Here is an 18,956-nt window from a genome sequence, read left to right as displayed (position 1 = left end):
TTTTTATTTTTATTTCTTCTCAGGTGGGTGCAGTTATCCAAAACATATAGAGAACTAGCGATAGTGATACATATTTGAATTCCTAATCTGGAAGGGTTTCTGTAAAAATGTCCTATTCACCCCCTCTGCTCTTTTCCGCCAATGCTCTCACCCTATCATTGGTATGATTTGCTATGACATTAGGTGAAGTGCAGCTCCACTTTAACATTGATTCAAGGTCCCCAAGTGCACACCGCCCAGCTGTTTGGAAACAGTTTAAGAATGAAAGCCATTCTTGATGACCCCCAGGGTCTCCAGACACCATAACCACTTGAATTAGCTAAAGGGGTTTGGTGCAAACAGTACCCCTTTCAAGAGTCTTACTGACCCTTCCAAACAAACACAAAACTTAAACCCCAGTGAATAACTGCCTGCATTCTAACCAACTCAAATACTTTCACTTCAGTTTGCTAAACATGTGTACTTGTGTCTCTCATTTGCGATTTTCTTTCAGACGGTAAGTACGGCTTCCAAGGTTGACTGTGTTTGTTTGCTTACGTTAACGCCATTTTATTATAAGGATTACTTACTGAATTTGTTGGCACCAAATTTTACAATATTGCTTTTTCGATCACTACAAAAGTAAAAAAAAATATATATATATATATATATATATATATAAAAAAGTTTCCAATACAAACATTGAAGGTTTTAGAATCTTTATTTTCTCCTTATTTTCTTATGCAACATCTGGAACGCTGAATTCCAGGTAAGCACAATCAAAGTCTTTTATTCCACAGCAGGTAGGAAGCCAGAACAATTACTAAATGGAAGGAAGGCTTTCTGGAAGAGAGTTTCTGACTAACTAAAATGTCACTCCCTTTATAAATCAGTCACCGGAAATCCATGATACAGCCACTTCCGGACTCAGCGTGGGAGACGTGCTCAGGTGTCTGTGTTCATTCAAATCATCCAGATGCAAATTTATTTAAAAGTACATATACTGGGACGAATTGTCCCTCGCTGTGGCAGGTTTACAGAAGGCATGCCCTTAGCACCAGCCTTACTGAAAGTGCTGGAAGAGTTCACCGACTCCTTTCCCAAAGTCCTGGGTGTGTGCATGGAGGCAAGGACAGGGGCGCAGTAGGCTTATTCACCGATGTACAGTCCATTATTCTTGGTTGCGAACTATAAATATTGCCGTGACACATAGTTTAATATTCCTCCATGTCTATAGAATGTGATCTGTATTTCATTATCAAAGGCTGCAGTCACATGGAAACCCTTCCCATTGTTGGTCTAAAGGAAACAGAAAATAACAGCTCAGTGATACATTCCAGTTTACATGAAATTTGACATTTCTAAATGGTTTAAAGAGAGCTTTTTTACGGATAGCATCTACTATTGAGAAGAATAAATAACATTATCAAAACAGACTATATAATTAAGTGATTAAGACAAGGCACATTCAATTCAGTCTTTGCCATCCCTCCAGTGCTGTGGCCGCAGATATGATTCAGATATACACTAAATGTTACCTCTCCCTTCGGCTAGCCCCATTCATAGCTTCTCAAAGCAAGGCATAAACGCACCCTATGTTCAGCGAACTAAGACAACTGCCCTTGCCAAAGGAGACGTAGAAAGAAACACACACAAAAACCCTACCACATGCGATATAGTTGTGGTGACAGAGAGTAACTGAGACTGCTGGGTGAAGAGGCATGTGCAATAATGCTAAGAGGTCTTCCCCCAGCAATCTTAGTTGCTCCCTGTCACCACAACTACATGCATTCCAATACCTAGAAATTTCTACCACCATCACACATACTGACATTGCTCACACAAACACAGGAACATACACATACACTGACAATGCACACAAACATACACTGGCATTACATGCGCACAGGCGCTCACATATACAAACACACACATACATACAGTAACAACATACACACACAAACACACACAAACACAGGAACACCAACATTTAAGTCTAGAAGAACATTAACATCCACACGGATATTGCACATACAGAAATACCATTTACACACACAAAATGACAGTTTTCTCCTCATTGCTGTAAGAAAGATTAATAAACGACTGATCGTATTATGCAAACGTATGCCCATTTGTATCCGTTTATTAACAAATGAATACGATTCAGTCCTGCATTCCTTTTCCAATAAAAAATGTGGCTCTTCATAACACGTTTCACTTATCGAGTATATCATTATAGAATTGTAGAGTACCAACCTTAACCTCCAATGTATCTTTGGGAGTCAGATCCACTGGGATTGACAGAGAATACTGCTCTTTCCCAGACAGGTTCAAAGATTCGGCATTTTCCCCAGGCAGAAATTGCAGAGGAGCAATACCCATTCCAACCAGGTGGTCTTTGTGGATTTTCTCGTAACTTTCAGCAATCACTGCTCTCACACCCTGTAGAATGACAAAAGTCAGATCTTTCAACCCAGTCTAATGCAGTCAAAGCCCAATTATTTTGAAAAGCAAATAGATCAATAAAACCCCTCCATCCAGTTCTGCAAACCACAGTTCATTTCTACCACTAGTATCCTCTTTAAAGTGAGCCAATCACAGTCAACCATAAATATAGCACTAAAACCATTTGGACAGCAATGTAATAATGGGTACTTATTGCAGCTCTCCACAATACATTTTTTCAAACGTCTTCTTCTGTTAAGACTGCTAACCACAATCCCCCTGCAGCGCTCCCAGGTAGAGAGCCACAGCACAAAGCGACGACCTAATCTTGGTCCCTCATGCAGCCCCCGGAGGGTGAAGACATTCATTGCAGAGAGCCCTTGAGTCCCAGGAGTGACAAGGTCGGCCCTTGTATGGGACTGGAGCTGGAGAGGGGCACAATGGTGTATCACGTCTGCAGACGTGTATAGTGACCCAGGGAAATAGGTTGATCCTGGCTTTAGGCATATCATCTGCACTATGTAGTCACCTACACAGGCAGAAGCCACCTTGCTTTTTCCTTTTATGTTTTTGCAAACAGTTATTAATATTAATTCTGTTGATCATATCTGAATTACCTACTGAGATGCAGCAACATACTGTCCAGTCTAATTACCAGTGGTCTACTCTTTTCAGTGATTACCTAGCAAGTAATACAGTAATACTACAGGCTATGTTTCATTCTATAATTGGCCTATAACTTGCTTTCTGAAGCTTCATGTTTAGTTATACTCCACATGTCTAGCTGGTCCTTGAGCCTTGTTTTCTCCCTAAACAATTGGTCCAGCGTAATACTTTTATCTAATATAACTTAAAAATGTGCAAGTTTATAAAATGCCATGATGATACATGTTTATGAAGTGCTTGCTGTTGTGGCATGGCAAGCTTGATTGTAACCTCATACACAGCCAAAAAAAAAAAAAAAAAGACTGCCAATAGCAATATTTGGCTGAATAGCAGACATGGAATTTAATCTCTATCAGACATTAGCTAACTTTTACAACAAATATGGCATTTCAGAATTCTCAAACATACCAGTAAGAATGGTCCTTTAGCAGCCCAATCTCTCGAACTACCAGAGCCATACTTTTTGCCAGCTATAATTATTAGTGGGATGTCTGCTCTTTGGTATAGTTCGGCAGCACCAAATACATCCATCTGAAACATAGAATAAAGTATTTCGTTGTTTTTTATAATACAAACATGAGAACAAAAAATATATATATATATATATATATATATATATATATATATATATAAAATCCAGAGAACCCCTGCACTCCAACTTCAATAATAAGAAAAATTTACCTGGTGCTCTGGTGGCTAAACAATACAGGATACAAAATTACCGGCACTCAAGGGTTGAAAGTTGCTTAAATCTTCATTTATTTCGAAGAGAAAAAAAATCGACGTTTCAGCTCCTCACAGGAGCTTTCATCAGGACACAAAATCTTTAAACACTAAAAACACTCTTATATAGGACAAACAATTATTACTAATGGGTACTCACCATCAGGTGCACTGCATTTGCGCTCGCCGCCGGAACTGCCGAGACCGCCTTCACAGACAACCGTACTTCCGGGTTTACGGTCATGTGACCCCCTAGGACGTGTCAATTGGTCAGGCTGCTGTACGTTACTGGGGCAACACCAATACACAATGTCAGGTGGTTGCTCCCGAAGTACCAGAGCTAGCGAGGACCAAATTTCTTTGTGACACTTAGTGTTGTCATGGCAACCTGGACGCGTTTCCGGCGGGCGTGCCAAAACGCTTAAAATCAAAATACAAGACCTACCAAACACATATACCTATGGTTATATATACATATAGAAATATGTGTCAAAAATATGTGTACACAGTGAAGAGTGCATGTAAACTTGCAAACCAGTAAACATTAGGCTTGTGTATAGATATCGAAGTGATGTGTCTTGTATGATAAAGTGATAAGAATGGGAAGGTCCTAGGACTGCTAGAATGTGAATGATATGTGTGTGAAGAGTTGATCTTACTGCTAAATAATAGTACTAAGACTAAATATGTGAAAAAAAATTCATATATAGTGTTTGGTAATTGCGCACCTGGGGTGAGTCCCTTAGATACATACTTGTTACATATAACATATGGTAAGGTTAATATGGAATTTAAAAGAATAGTCAGCAGTACTAGAAGAAAATCAAAAGAATAAACATGAAAATACACATAAAAATAAAGATAAAAATAAAATAAGAATAAAAATAAGAAAATAAAAATAAATAAATATAAATGCAAAATAAACATGAAACTAAAAATAAAAATAAAAATAGAAATAAAAATAGAAATCAAAATCAAAATAAAAATAAGAAATAAAAAATGAAAAATATAAAAAATATAAAAATAGAAATAAAAATAAAAATAAAAGTGAGAACAAAAAATTGGACAACAATATAACAATGAAAAAGATGAAAATAACAAAGTAGCGGATTTGGAGTAAACAGTCCCATGACGTGTAAATATTAATAATAATAATGAAGGACAGGGCTCAGATCCCTATAGGAAAGAGACAAATGAGCATTTCTCATTGAGGCCTCGAGGTGCTAGGGTTCCTAACTGGCAAATCCAGTAAGTCTCTCTTTGTAATAAGAGCCTAGCTCTATCACCCCCTCTGGCAGACAATGGAACATGCTCAATTGCAACGCATCTGAGTGAAGCTAGTTGATGCTTAAGTTCTAAGAAATGTCTGGCCACTGGTTTGTCCGATTTGCCATCACGGTAGGCAAGCCGGATACTAGACCTGTGGCCTCTTATTCTTTCACAGAGTGCGGTTTCTGTTTTACCTATATAATTGAGCCCACAAGGGCAAGTCAATTTGTAGATAATAAACTCAGTTCTGCAGTGAATGCGTTGTCTGATCTTATAAGACTTGCCTGTGAACGGGTGTGTGAAGGTTTTGGAAGGGATGAGGTGGCCACACGTCACGCATCCCAAACACCTCACACACCCCACATTGATGTTTTCCTTCTTAACTGGTTTGTAGCAGTGTTGTGGGTCCGTCTTTACCAGTAAGTCCCTCAGATTTTTGTTCCGACGGTAACACATCATGGGTTTCTGACGAAATATTTCTGGAAGGGAGGGGTCCATTTCCAATGTGTGCCAGTTGTTGCGAATTGTTGTAGCTAAGTCCCCACTGGCGGTGTTAAATTGCATAGGGAAAAGGCATCTCTTGTCTGTTGTCCTTTGACTTATAGAAGAAGGATTCAAAAAACTTGATTTAGCTCGATCCAGAGCTTTGTCAAGAATCAATCGTGGGTATCCTCTCAGTTGAAACTTCTCATACATCAACTTTGTTTGTTGTTCCCTTAGATGTTCAAGGGAATTGTTACGTAGAACTCGCAAGAATTGTGAATAAGGGAGAGACTGTTTAAGATGTTTAGGATGGAAGCTCCCATAGTGTAAGAGCGTGTTCCGGTCCGTAGGCTTTGTAAAAAGTGTATATTCCAACTGCCTGTTAATGATCATTAGTTCAATGTCAAGAAATTGAACACTATGTTCGTCTATAGTTGAGGTTAGTTTGACCGGTGTTGGAAGCTCATTCAAGGTTTGTACAAATTCTACCGCTTCCGGTACCATTCCACAATATCAAAATATCGTCGATGAATCTGTAATAACCACTGACCTGATGTGGAAAACGCTGTAGTATGTGAATGGTCTCAAACTCATACATGAAAGCATTGGCGTACATGGGGGCCATTGCAGCCCCCATTGAAGTACCTGCTATCTGCAAGTACCAACTGCTTTCAAAGCGAAAGTAATTGTTTTGTAATGTAATTTCCAATAAATCCAAAACAAATTCTACCCTAGGTCCATGGTATTGTGGTGATTGTGAAAGAAGGTTTCTCATGGCTTGTATGCCTGCTTCATGAGGGATTATTGTGTACAAACTTCCAACATCTAGAGTCATAAGTATACCATTGAAAGTGCCAACCTGTTGAAGACATCGTAACAGATCAGGGGTATCTTTGATACATGTAGTTAGGGATGAAACTGGGTCCTTGAAGAGAAAGTCCAAGTATTTAGCTATTGGTTCTAATATTCCCTGAATGGCAGACACAATGGGACGCCCAGGCGGGTGTTCCAAATTCTTGTGTATTTTCGGGAGTGTATATAGAACAGGGACACGAGGATGCTTAGTTTGTAAGAATTGAAATAATTCTAATGTTATGTGTCCTGCCGTCAAGCCATACATAAGTACTTCCTCAATTTTATGAGCTATGGAACTGGTGGGATCTCCTCCCAGCAATTGATATGTTGAAGTGTCGCTCAATTGTTGCCTTATTTCTGCCGCATAATTTGCATAGTCTAGGACCACAATCCCTCCCCCCTTATCCGCCGGTCTGATCACGATGGAAGGATCAGTGGCTAGATTCTTGATTAAGGAATGTTCAAATTTCGATAAGTTGGAATGTGAAGGATGGTGTCGACGTAGTAGAGATTCAGATTCCCACTTGGTTGTCAACAGAAAAGATTTAATGGTGACCTGACTCGTCGGAGGGTCAAATGTGCTGGGTACTTTAAATTGATGTGTACTTGACCTCATAGTGGAATTTGGAGGAGGAGAAGGAGAGTTTTTAAAAAACTCCTTGAGTCTCAACGAACGGCCAAACTTAAACAAGTCCACCTCCCATTTGAATTGATTGGGGGTGGAAGTTGGGATAAATGAGAGACCTTTACTCAGGACAAGAGTCTCTGCAGTTGTTAGTACACGTTGAGATAAATTAAACACTGGGATTATTTGCGGATCGGCGGTTTCCCCTTGGGACCCATAGGGTCGTCCTTTTTGGCCTCGCCTAGTATTTGGCCTCTTCTGTCTTTTACTCTGCTTCTGGTGACCGTCATGGGTTGTCTGTTCCCGTTGTTTTCCCCATCTTTGTCTAAAAAAGTGGGTCTATCCAATCGTGATAGAGTTCCTTCACCTTCTGAAGCAGATTCTCCCGATGTTACATCGATGGTAGTGATGTTTGGTTTGTGGATTTTCTTACGGAACCTCCTTGGTTTCCCTTTTTGGTCGCCCAGTAACCATCTGTAAACTGTACCCTCCTGATAGTCGAGTTGAACCATCTCCATCTTCTGTCTTTTAAACTTGATAAGTTGGTTCTTGTATTTGAGGATTTCCTCACTCAATTTCAACATAATTTCCGTACCTTCCTGTGTGCTGAGTTGGAGGGCATATTCTGTTTCAAGTGTTTGGATCTTCTGTCTAATGTCAATGAGATCTTCCTTCACATCTTGAATGGTTACCAACATGAGGTCCAAAGAGCATTTATTGAGCACTGCAGTCCAGTTTTTACACACCCTGGCTTTCTTCCTCCCTATGGTCGGGATCAGGGCCGGCCTTAGGGGTGTGCGAGCTGTGCGGCCGCACAGGGCGCCATGGAGCAGGGGGCGCCGTGGATTTAAAAAAAAAAAAAAAATTATTATTTTTTTTTTTTTTAAATTTGCAGCGGGGGCAGAGCTTACCGTGCGGCGGGGGCGGAGCTAAAAGCGCCGGAAAACTGCTGCAGGGGAAGCAGGAAGGAGTCCCTGCTTCCCCACCAAACAGTCACCAGGAGCTGCACTGCCTCCACAATGAACTCCACAGGTAACTGTGGGATTGTCAGGTGAGTGTGACTCTCTGCCTGTCTGTATTACTGTCTGTGTGTGTGTATGACTGTCTGCCTCTGTGTGTCTGTGTGTATGACTCTCTGCCTGTGTGTATTACTGTCTGTGTGTGTATGACTGTCTGCCTGTGTGTGTCTGTGTGTATCACTGTCTGCCTGTGTGTGTGTGTGTGTCTGTGTATGACTGTCTGCCTGTGTGTGTGTGTGTGTCTGTGTATGACTGTCTGCCTGTGTGTGTCTGTGTGTCTGTGTATGACTGTCTGCCTGTGTGTGTCTGTGTGTGTGTGTATGACTGTCTGCCTGTGTGTGTCTGTGTGTGTGTGTGTGTATGACTGTCTGCCTGTGTGTGTCTGTGTATGACTGTCTGCCTCTGTGTGTGTCTGTGTGTATTACTGTCTGCCTCTGTGTGTGTCTGTGTGTATTACTGTCTGTGTCTGTGTGTATGACTGACTGTCTGCCTGTGTGTGTGAGACTGTCTGCCTGTGTGTGTGTGTGTGTGTGTATATGACTGTCTGCCTGTGTGTGTGTGTGTGTGTATATGACTGTCTGCCACTGTGTGTCTGTGTGTATTACTGTCTGCCTCCGTGTGTGTGTCTGTGTGTATTACTGTCTGCCTCCGTGTGTGTGTCTGTGTGTATGACTGTCTGCCTCTGTGTGTATGACTGTCTGCCTCTGTGTGTATGACTGTCTACCTCTGTGTGTGTGATTGTGTGTATGACTGCCTCTGTGTGTATGGCTGTCTGCCTCTGTGTGTATGGCTGTCTGCCTCTGTGTGTCTGCCTCTGTGTGTCTGTGTGTATGGCTGTCTGCCTGTGTGTGTCTGTCTGCGTGTTTGTCTGTGTGTATTACTGTCTGCCTCTGTGTGTGTGTCTGTGTGTATGACTGTCTGCCTCTGTGTGTATGACTGTCTGCCTCTGTGTGTATGACTGTCTGCCTCTGTGTGTGTGATTGTGTGTATGACTGCCTCTGTGTGTATGGCTGTCTGCCTCTGTGTGTATGGCTGTCTGCCTCTGTGTGTCTGTGTGTATGGCTGTCTGCCTGTGTGTGTCTGTGTGTATGACTGTGTGTATTACTGTCTGCCTCTGTGTGTGTCTGTGTGTATTACTGTCTGTGTCTGTGTGTATGACTGACTGTCTGCCTGTGTGTGTCTGTGTGTGTGTGTGAGACTGTCTGCCTTTGTGTGTCTGTGTGTGTGTGTGGATGTCTTCCTGTGTGTGTGTATGGCCGTCTGACTCTGTGTGTGTGTGTGTGTGTGTCACATACAACCAATACACGCATATCACACACTGTTAATACACCCATTACAAATATCACACATAGCATACATATCACACACAGTCATCACACCTACTATCACATACACAGACAACACAAACATTACAGCATACATGGATGACAGGGGGGGGGGGGGGCGCTGTGAAGATTTTTCGCACAGGGCGTCAAAATGCCTAAGGCCGGCCCTGGTCGGGATATTTCTTACCCTAAACCCTCTAGGGATATGTTTTGCACGATGGTAATCGGACAGAAAAGTCCCATGTAAGTCGAGATCGACTTCCTTTTTCTTTAGTTTTAGAAGTTTATGGTAAACATCTTTTAATGTAGTAACCATCGGAAATTCTGAGCTAGTGGTGTTCCACAGAATTTCTTCTGCCTGGGCATCGCTGAATTGCAATGTGTGTGCTTGTGTCGCACCCGCCCCTGATTGTGACAAGAAATCCTCCATCTTCCTTAGATATAGACTCTCCAAAATGAATAGAAAATTCTATAGTCAGAAAAAATTCTCTCTCCAGGTCCACAAAAAATAATAATGAAAAAAAATAGAGATATAAAAAGCAAGATTTTAATGATCTATTAAAACAGTACTGCGACTTTAAGAAAAAATAATAACCATAAAAATCAAGTATTTGCAGCCTTCCACAATTGAGTTGTGCAAATACGAAAATGTTAGTCCCAATCCAAAGTGATTTCCCTTTAAATGGTAGGGAATATATGCAATACTATGCAATATATATTGTGGGTGCATGGGGAGAGTGTTTGCCAGGCACTCTGTAATATACAAAATCCAGAGAACCCCTGCACTCCAACTTCAATAATAAGAAAAATTTACCTGGTGCTCTGGTGGCTAAACAATACAGGATACAAAATTACCGGCACTCAAGGGTTGAAAGTTGCTTAAATCTTCATTTATTTCGAAGAGAAAAAAAATCGACGTTTCAGCTCCTCACAGGAGCTTTCATCAGGACACAAAATCTTTAAACATCTTTAAAAATTTTTGTTCTCACTTTTATTTTTATTTTTATATTTTTTATATTTTTCATTTTTTATTTCTTATTTGTATTTGTATTTGTATTTGTATTTGTATTTGTATTTGTATTTGTATTTGTATTTGTATTTGTATTTTGATTTCTATTTCTATTTCTATTTCTATTTCTATTTCTATTTCTATTTCTATTTCTATTTCTATTTCTATTTTTATTTCTATTTTTATTTTTATTTTTAGTTTCATGTTTATTTTGCATTTATATTTATTTATTTTTATTTTCTTATTTTTATTCTTATTTTATTTTTATCTTTATTTTTATGTGTATTTTCATGTTTATTCTTTTGATTTTCTTCTAGTACTGCTGACTATTCTTTTAAATTCCATATTAACCTTACCATATGTTATATGTAACAAGTATGTATCTAAGGGACTCACCCCAGGTGCGCAATTACCAAACACTATATATGAATTTTTTTTCACATATTTAGTCTTAGTACTATTATTTAGCAGTAAGATCAACTCTTCACACACATATCATTCACATTCTAGCAGTCCTAGGACCTTCCCATTCTTATCACTTTATCATACAAGACACATCACTTCGATATCTATACACAAGCCTAATGTTTACTGGTTTGCAAGTTTACATGCACTCTTCACTGTGTACACATATTTTTGACACATATTTCTATATGTATATATAACCATAGGTATATAAGTGTTTGGTAGGTCTTGTATTTTGATTTTAAGCGTTTTGGCACGCCCGCCGGAAACGCGTCCAGGTTGCCATGACAACACTAAGTGTCACAAAGAAATTTGGTCCTCGCTAGCTCTGGTACTTCGGGAGCAACCACCTGACATTGTGTATTGGTGTTGCCCCAGTAACGTACAGCAGCCTGACCAATTGACACGTCCTAGGGGGTCACATGACCGTAAACCCGGAAGTACGGTTGTCTGTGAAGGCGGTCTCGGCAGTTCCGGCGGCGAGCGCAAATGCAGTGCACCTGATGGTGAGTACCCATTAGTAATAATTGTTTGTCCTATATAAGAGTGTTTTTAGTGTTTAAAGATTTTGTGTCCTGATGAAAGCTCCTGTGAGGAGCTGAAACGTCGATTTTTTTTCTCTTCGAAATAAATGAAGATTTAAGCAACTTTCAACCCTTGAGTGCCGGTAATTTTGTATTATATATATATATATATATATATATATATATATATATATATATATATATATATATATATATATTAAAAGTTCTGTAAAAAAAACACCCATCCCTCCACAACAGACAAAACAAACTGAGTAGGTAAAGTAAATGCATGAAAAAAATAAATAAAAAATATATATATTTACCTTACCACAAATTGAGTTTTGTGGGGGGGTTTTCTACTCAAAACCAGGATTTTTTTTTAATATAATGCACACACCTTACAGACCTAGCAAGTTTGAAATCAATTAACTTTGAAACTTCATAAAACATTTTTAAATCTGGACAGCAGTTACGACTGGACATTGGATATATATCACACATTGCACCGATGGTGTCGGCAAATAGCTGGCACTATAGCCATTTAAATTTCAACTAAAATATATGTATATTTTTTATTTATTTTTTTTACACCCAGCTGCAGTCTACAGACCACAAATAAGACCTGGGTGAGCCACCAGCTTGACCGCAACATATCTTATAACAGAGCTTTAAAAAAAAAAAAAAAAAAGTGTACATAGAGTAATGAATATAATCCTACTGCCTATAAAACATACTGTTTTAAATATCAAACAAAGGCAGAGCGTTTGTACAGACAAAGTCTGCAAAGCTGTGAATGCAAACACCAAACTTTCAAAGCCACTATAAGGTAATGTACAGAGCTGACAAGCAGCTACTGCAAATTCTAGTGTAGAATACATAGTGAAAGTAGTACTTTATTGTGTATGATGTCTTCTGGTACTCACCGTTTGCCCAGAGGGGAAGTGGATGGTTTTTGGACCCATTTTGCCAATAAGCTTATTAAAAAGTTTCATGTTTGCAAAAGTTCCACGAGTCATAACCGCATCATTACCTCTACGTGCTCCATACGAGTTAAACTCGCGGGGTACCAAGCTGGAGAGAAGACAAAATATCATTGAAAATGCACACCTTTTATATTGAATCCATATGTTATACCTCAGCAGTGTGACAAATTAAATATTAATAAATTAATGCATTGATAGGATGTGTATGTGACTGAATGTGAGGCTGGAAATGTACAGTTAAAATAAGGGGAGCTCTGACATAATAGTAAGCATACTGGAAACACACTTCTTTTGTGTCAGGTATTTGGCTGCTGGACTGGTGCGAGAGATGCTTCCTGCTGGCGATATGTGGTCAGTGGTCACAGAATCCCCTAAATACAGCAACACATGGGCTCTTTCAATGGGCTGTTGAGGCAGAGGGATTGTCTCCTAAATCAGAAAGAAGAAACACATTAATGGAGGGAGGGGAAATAAAAGACGCGCTCCTAAACAAATGAGACACGATTGCTTGAGACTAAAAGAGAGCAGTGAATACATGTAGTAATAGTCTTTCACTTACAAACAATGTATAATATCTAGCTACAATCGAGTTGGTGGCATTCTATGAAAACAAAATGTGGAATGCGAACATATAAGAGCAAAACCCACATCACCCATAACAATGTAGGTATATTGGGGCTTTAATCACTAAACAACCAAAGTTCATCCCCATCTAGACTTCTTAGACCTAAGCCTACCACAGAATGTCCTGCTTATTTTGCATTGGCTCTATAGAGCCCTGCACGAACTGAGTGGTTAAGTTTTTCTTTTTATTGCCAAAAAAAATAATTAAAACATTCTTAAATACGCTTAGACAGTCATTGATCATTAAGGGGTATAATAATATATAACAACACAGCAGAGTTGGCATAAATTAAGAAACATTTAAACTACAACTGAAGTGTGCTTACAAATCTGTGGAAGAAAGGAGGACTTCTGATATAAGTAGACCTGTGATCCCATGGAAATAATGTGCTTTCTGGAGAATCCAATAAGTTCCATCGTGTGTTTTGCTTCTGTAAAAAAAAATTAAAAAAAATAAAAAAATATTGAAAAGTGAAGTGAACAAACACCTAACGGGTCGCTCTGGATAGTGAAATGAGTGGATGTCATAAGAACCACGGAGAGTTGTGTTTCTACAGCAGTTGGAGAGCCATTAGTAAGCTTCACGGACTATAGACAAATACTAGACCAAATTAAATAAAAATCATATACATCTCAAACTGCAACAAAAAATAAACTGCATGCATACTATTCCAATGTCTTATGCATATTTAAATAAAAAAATTTTTTACTATCACTTCAATGGCCATTACCGTGCAAGCTCACCAACCCCATAAAGGTAAACCTCTGAAGGCGAGTCCTTCACCAACAATTGATCTCGCTGCTTTCAGCTACAAGACAAAATCCGCAAAAACTTTGCCATGAAAGCGCTCAGTCCCAGGACCATGTAACAGGGCGCATTTTGGAAGGGAGATAGATAGAGGTGAGGGTGAGACATCCAACGACACCATGGACTTGAGGGAGCTCCATGAACCCACAAAAAGTGCTGTGATTTTCGGTGACCTGGAATTTTCATCTCACAGCCTGGAACTCCGTGCCGGATTGGAGGATAGCTGTGGCATGCTGAAAACTCGACTTAAAGGAACACTATAGTCACCTAAATTACTTTAGCTAAATAAAGCAGTTTTAGTGTATAGATCATTCCCCTGCAATTTCACTGCTCAATTCACTGTCATTTAGGAGTTAACCCCTTCAGGACCGGCCTGTTTTTGCGATGTTTGTACGTTAAGGACCAGAGCAGTTTTAACACTTTTGTGGTGTTTGTGTTTAGCTGTAATTTTCCGCTCTCTCATTTACGGTTCCCATACAAGTTATATATTGTTTTTTTCACGACAAGAAGGGCTTTCTTTACATACCAGTATTTATATTATGTCATATATTGTATTTAAAAAAAATAATAAAATATGGTGAAAAAAAAAAAAAAAACATGTTTTTGGACTTTTACTTGAAAAATATTTTACTTATCTACAAAAGCTAATGAAAAAAACTGCTAAATAGATTCAAAATTTTGTCCCGAGTTTAAAAACACCCAGTGTTTACATGCTTTATTGCTTTTTTTTGCAAGTTATAGGCCTATAAATACAAGTAGGAAATTGCTGTTTCAATATATATATATTTTAAATGTATCAATAGTGACATTGTTACACCGTTATCTGTCATAAATCCCCGAAACACACCTAACATGTACATATTTTTTAAAGTAGACAACCCAGGGTATTTAAAATGGGGTATGTCCAGTCTTTTTTAGTAGCCACCTAGTCACAAACACTGGCCAAAGTTAGCATTTATATTTGTTTGTGTGTTAAAAATGCAAAAAAACGCTAACTTTGGCCGGTGTTTGTGACTAAGTGGCTACTAAAAAAGGCTGAACATACCCCATTTGCAATACCTTGGGTTGTCTTCTTTTGCAAATGGTATGCCATCATGGGGCTAATTCTCATTCCTTGGCTACCATACGCTCTCAAAGGCAACCTAACCAATCTGACAAATTTCAATAAAAAAAAAAAAGAAAAGTAAAATCAAGCCTTATATTTGACCCTGTAACTTTCACAAACACTATAAAACCTCTACATGTGGGGTACTGTTATACTCAGGAGACTTCGCTGAACACAAATATTAGTGTATCAGAACAGTAAAATATATCACAGCAATAATATCCTCAGTGAAAGAGCTGTTTGTGTGTGAAAAATGCAAAAAACTTCACTTTCACTGACAATATCATCGCTGTGATATGTTTTACTGTTTTGAAACACTAATATTTGTGTTCAGCGAAGTCTCCCGAGTAAAACAGTACCCCCATGTACAGGATTTAGGGTGTCATAGAAAGTTACAGGGTTAAGCACAGTGCTAGCAAATTAAATTATCTGGACTTTTGGCCTGGGTTGGCAGGCAGGTCCCTCAAATTGCAATCATTAAAATTACTTAATTAGGTAAAAATATTACATAAATATGCACGTAGAATTTTAATATATATACATATTTATATATTTGACGTCTACGTGTATATTTATGAAATTATTAATGTAATTTTGTATGTGGACATATGTATATTTCGTATTACTTTTAATTTATTTATACATAGATATATATATCATTACATTCTAAGTGTATTTTGATATAAATATATATATCAATATCAAAATACTGTTAGAATAAAATTGAATATATATATATAATTTTTTTTTAATTATTAAAAATTATTTTTATTTTTTGTTATTTATTTTATTAACATATTATTTGTATTTTATAATAATCTATATATACCATATATATAGTAATTATATATATTGTATATATTCGTGTGTAATTTAAATATAAGTGTATTTTTATATTAATATACGTATATATAAATATAAAAATACACTTAGTGTGACATTATATATATTATATATATATATACATATATTATATATAGGTATATATAGATATAATACATGTATATGTATATATATATATATATATATATATATATATATATATATATATATATATATATCATATATATATATATATACACATATTTTTTTTTTTTCACCGATTTCTTTTTTTTTTACACTTTATTTTTTTGATTTTTCACTTGCAGGGAGACTGCCTGTCAGCACAGACAGTCCCCCTGCAGGCAGACACATGGACACCTACTGCGGTCATGTGATCGAGTGATCACATGGCCGTGGGGTCCTGATCTGCCGAGGGGGGACTGCCCGGGCAGACAGGCAGTCCCCCTGGACCGGGAGGAGAGCTGATCGCCGCCGTGGGACCGACGGCGATCAGGTAAGTTGCCCAAAACCGTTATGACGGTTCAGGACCGTCAGCGGTCCAAACGCACGTTTTGCCGCTGACGGTCCTGAACCGTCAGCGGTCCTTAAGGGGTTAAATCACTTTGTTTCTGTTTATGCAGCACTAGCCACACCTCCCCTGGCTATGATTGGCAGAGCCTGCATGAAAAAAAAACTGGTTTCACTTTCAAACAGATGTAATTTACCTTAAATAATTGTATCTCAATCTCTAAATTGAACTTTAATCACATACAGGAGGCTCTTGCAGGGTCTAGCAAGCTATTAACATAGCAGGGGATAAGAAAATCTAAATTAAACAGAACTTGCAATAAAGAAAGCCTAAATATGACTCTCTTTACAGGAAGTGTTTATGGAAGGCTGTGCAAGTCACATGCAGGGAGGTGTTACTAGGGTTCATAAACAAAGGGATTTAACTCTTAAATGGCAGAGGATTGAGCAGTGAGGCTGCAGGGGCATGTTCTATACACCAAAACGGCTTCTTTAAGCTAAAGTTGTTCAGGTGACTATAGTGTCCCTTTAACCCCTTAAGGACCAAACTTCTGGAATAAAAGGGAATCGTGACATGTCAGACATGTCATGTGTCCTTAAGGGGTTAAGCTTGCCACCTCTGATCTGAATGCTTTTTGGGCAGAGTGAGTGCTTTGAAGAGAGCTTTCTGAAGACACCAGTTGTTTGGGGATGTGGACACTTAATAGGACACACATGAGGTTGGCAGCAGCACTGCAACATGGCTGTATAACTAAAAGCCTCCTGTTATTCAAATATGCATGGAGATTTGGGAGACAATGCAGTTAACTTTTTTTTTTATGTGAAATTTGTGTACCTCTATTTTCGCTTTCAATTCTTTGAACATGGACGGTATTACAAGGTTCTCTTCGACCTGCAGAACCTCTTCTCGACTTGGCCAAATGTCTTGCAGAAATACTTCATTGCCTTGAGCATTTACACCTTTAACAGAAAAATTGTCACTTCAGGACAACAAGGTTCACTTCAAGTCAAGATCAAAATACGATTTATACACAGTGTTAGTAGAAACAACTGTAGTGTAAATGTTAACTTGTGTCAATTGCGCTCCCTCCTCAGTATACAATTTGTTGCACGTGGCTGTACACTAAGCAGCGAACCATTCCATACTATGTAGGGGATTCACCTAAAGTTATGGCCAGTGGAATAGAACGTAAAATCTTAAATCAAGAAATTAGGTTTACGTACACATGCTTACATTTTTATTAGCAGTGTGTGAAATTTGCGGGACAAAAACCTATAAAGCAGGCTGTAAATCTGCAGGACCCCAGATGTTGTTGGACCACAACTTCCATAACTGCTTATTTACAGAATTCAAATACGTTATGAGAGCTGTAGTCCATTAACATCCATAGATGGCAGTTAGACAACCCTGCTTTATAAAGGGGCACTCCATGCTGGAGTTAACTTACATTTTTTAATCCAATATAGATATATATTGCATTAATATGCTCCGCTCATCCTAGGGCTTCCATTCCTTTTGAAGATAACATATACATTTATAAACAATAAAAAAGTAGGTGCGCAAAATAAATGTATAGGATAGCTAAATTATACACAATACAATGTGTCAAGCATGCAAAAGTGTCATGCAAATTTGTGCATAAATACAGATATATAGGAAAATCACCACATATACATTTAACCGTACAGGCTAATATACACAGATATAGAAAAAGTTATATACTTGCACAGGTCTGTTCAGGCTGTCCAATCTAAAATATAAGAAGACACAGACCTAGTGCAATATTGTCAAGGTAAATAATAGAATGAAAAGAAACATTTCCAAACTCACAATTGTGGAGTGGTTGAAGTACCACTCCAAACTATCAGACCTCAGGAGGATCAGCCCCTTGTGATCGTAGGATCCGATAGATGAACAGCTGAAAGCACTCACTTGATGACCGGTAAGGTATAAAAGCAGTGTTCCATTTATTCAGACACCAAAGAAAAATTAAATATATAAAAAATATGCTCCTGCCGCTGATAAGAGGGTAAGAGTACAAAAGGTCCAGGTCTATGTTGAGGATAAACCAAAGTAGTAGTTCTCTCCTCTTCTCTGCACCAGCTTGTCATCGGCTCTCCCATCCAGCGCAGTTACTTCCGGTCCACGCAACGCGTTTCGCCCCGCCTCTCGGGGCTTTCTCAAGCGTAAATACAAACGGCTCTCAGCGTCTCTGAAGTAGCATCCACATAATGAGCGGTCCCAAGCTATTTGCAGACACCGCTCACAGAGTCCATTATGTGGTACTTATTTCAATAAAATAATCAAACTAAAAATCACAGCTCAATTCCAAGTTAAATTAAAACGTATTCATGGTGTATCCATCCACTTAACCACAATTATAACAAAATGCAGATTATATATACATACATACATACACATATATATATATATATATATATATACACATATATACACACACATACATGGGAAAAAAGGAACAATAATGTTCTTAAAAAGGTTAGTATTGCAAACATATATGCAGGAGGTGCGAATAATAATGTTGCCCTAAAGGTATATCTGCTAAATATACACCCCAAAGCAGTAAAAATAACCTCAAATAAGACACAAAATGCTGCTAAATATTAAATATATTAACATAAGGTAGTATTTGAATATTTCCCAAAAAGGGGATATCTACTCAACATATGTCAACACA

At 38.3% G+C, this 18,956-nt stretch overlaps 1 protein-coding gene across 1 annotated transcript in view; it reads right to left on the bottom strand.

Annotated features, from left to right (window-relative positions):
• Nucleotides 1–681: 681 nt before the first annotated feature.
• Nucleotides 682–18,956, bottom strand: part of IREB2 (iron responsive element binding protein 2) — a 63,163-nt gene continuing 44,888 nt past the window's right edge. The window contains exons 17-23 of the mRNA XM_063449425.1: nucleotides 17,093–17,217; nucleotides 13,321–13,425; nucleotides 12,657–12,799; nucleotides 12,311–12,458; nucleotides 3,499–3,621; nucleotides 2,236–2,421; nucleotides 682–1,278 (exon numbers count right to left, since the gene is read on the bottom strand). Coding sequence (XP_063305495.1) covers nucleotides 1,168–1,278; nucleotides 2,236–2,421; nucleotides 3,499–3,621; nucleotides 12,311–12,458; nucleotides 12,657–12,799; nucleotides 13,321–13,425; nucleotides 17,093–17,217 — 941 coding nt within the window. The 3' untranslated portion in view covers nucleotides 682–1,167. The remainder of the gene's footprint in view (nucleotides 1,279–2,235; nucleotides 2,422–3,498; nucleotides 3,622–12,310; nucleotides 12,459–12,656; nucleotides 12,800–13,320; nucleotides 13,426–17,092; nucleotides 17,218–18,956) is intronic.

This window comes from Pelobates fuscus, chromosome 3 (genome assembly GCF_036172605.1).
Source record: "Pelobates fuscus isolate aPelFus1 chromosome 3, aPelFus1.pri, whole genome shotgun sequence".
NCBI classification, from domain to species: Eukaryota; Metazoa; Chordata; class Amphibia; order Anura; family Pelobatidae; genus Pelobates; species Pelobates fuscus.
Note: the sequence above shows the minus strand (reverse complement) of the source record. Positions and strands in the feature narration are given on the sequence as shown.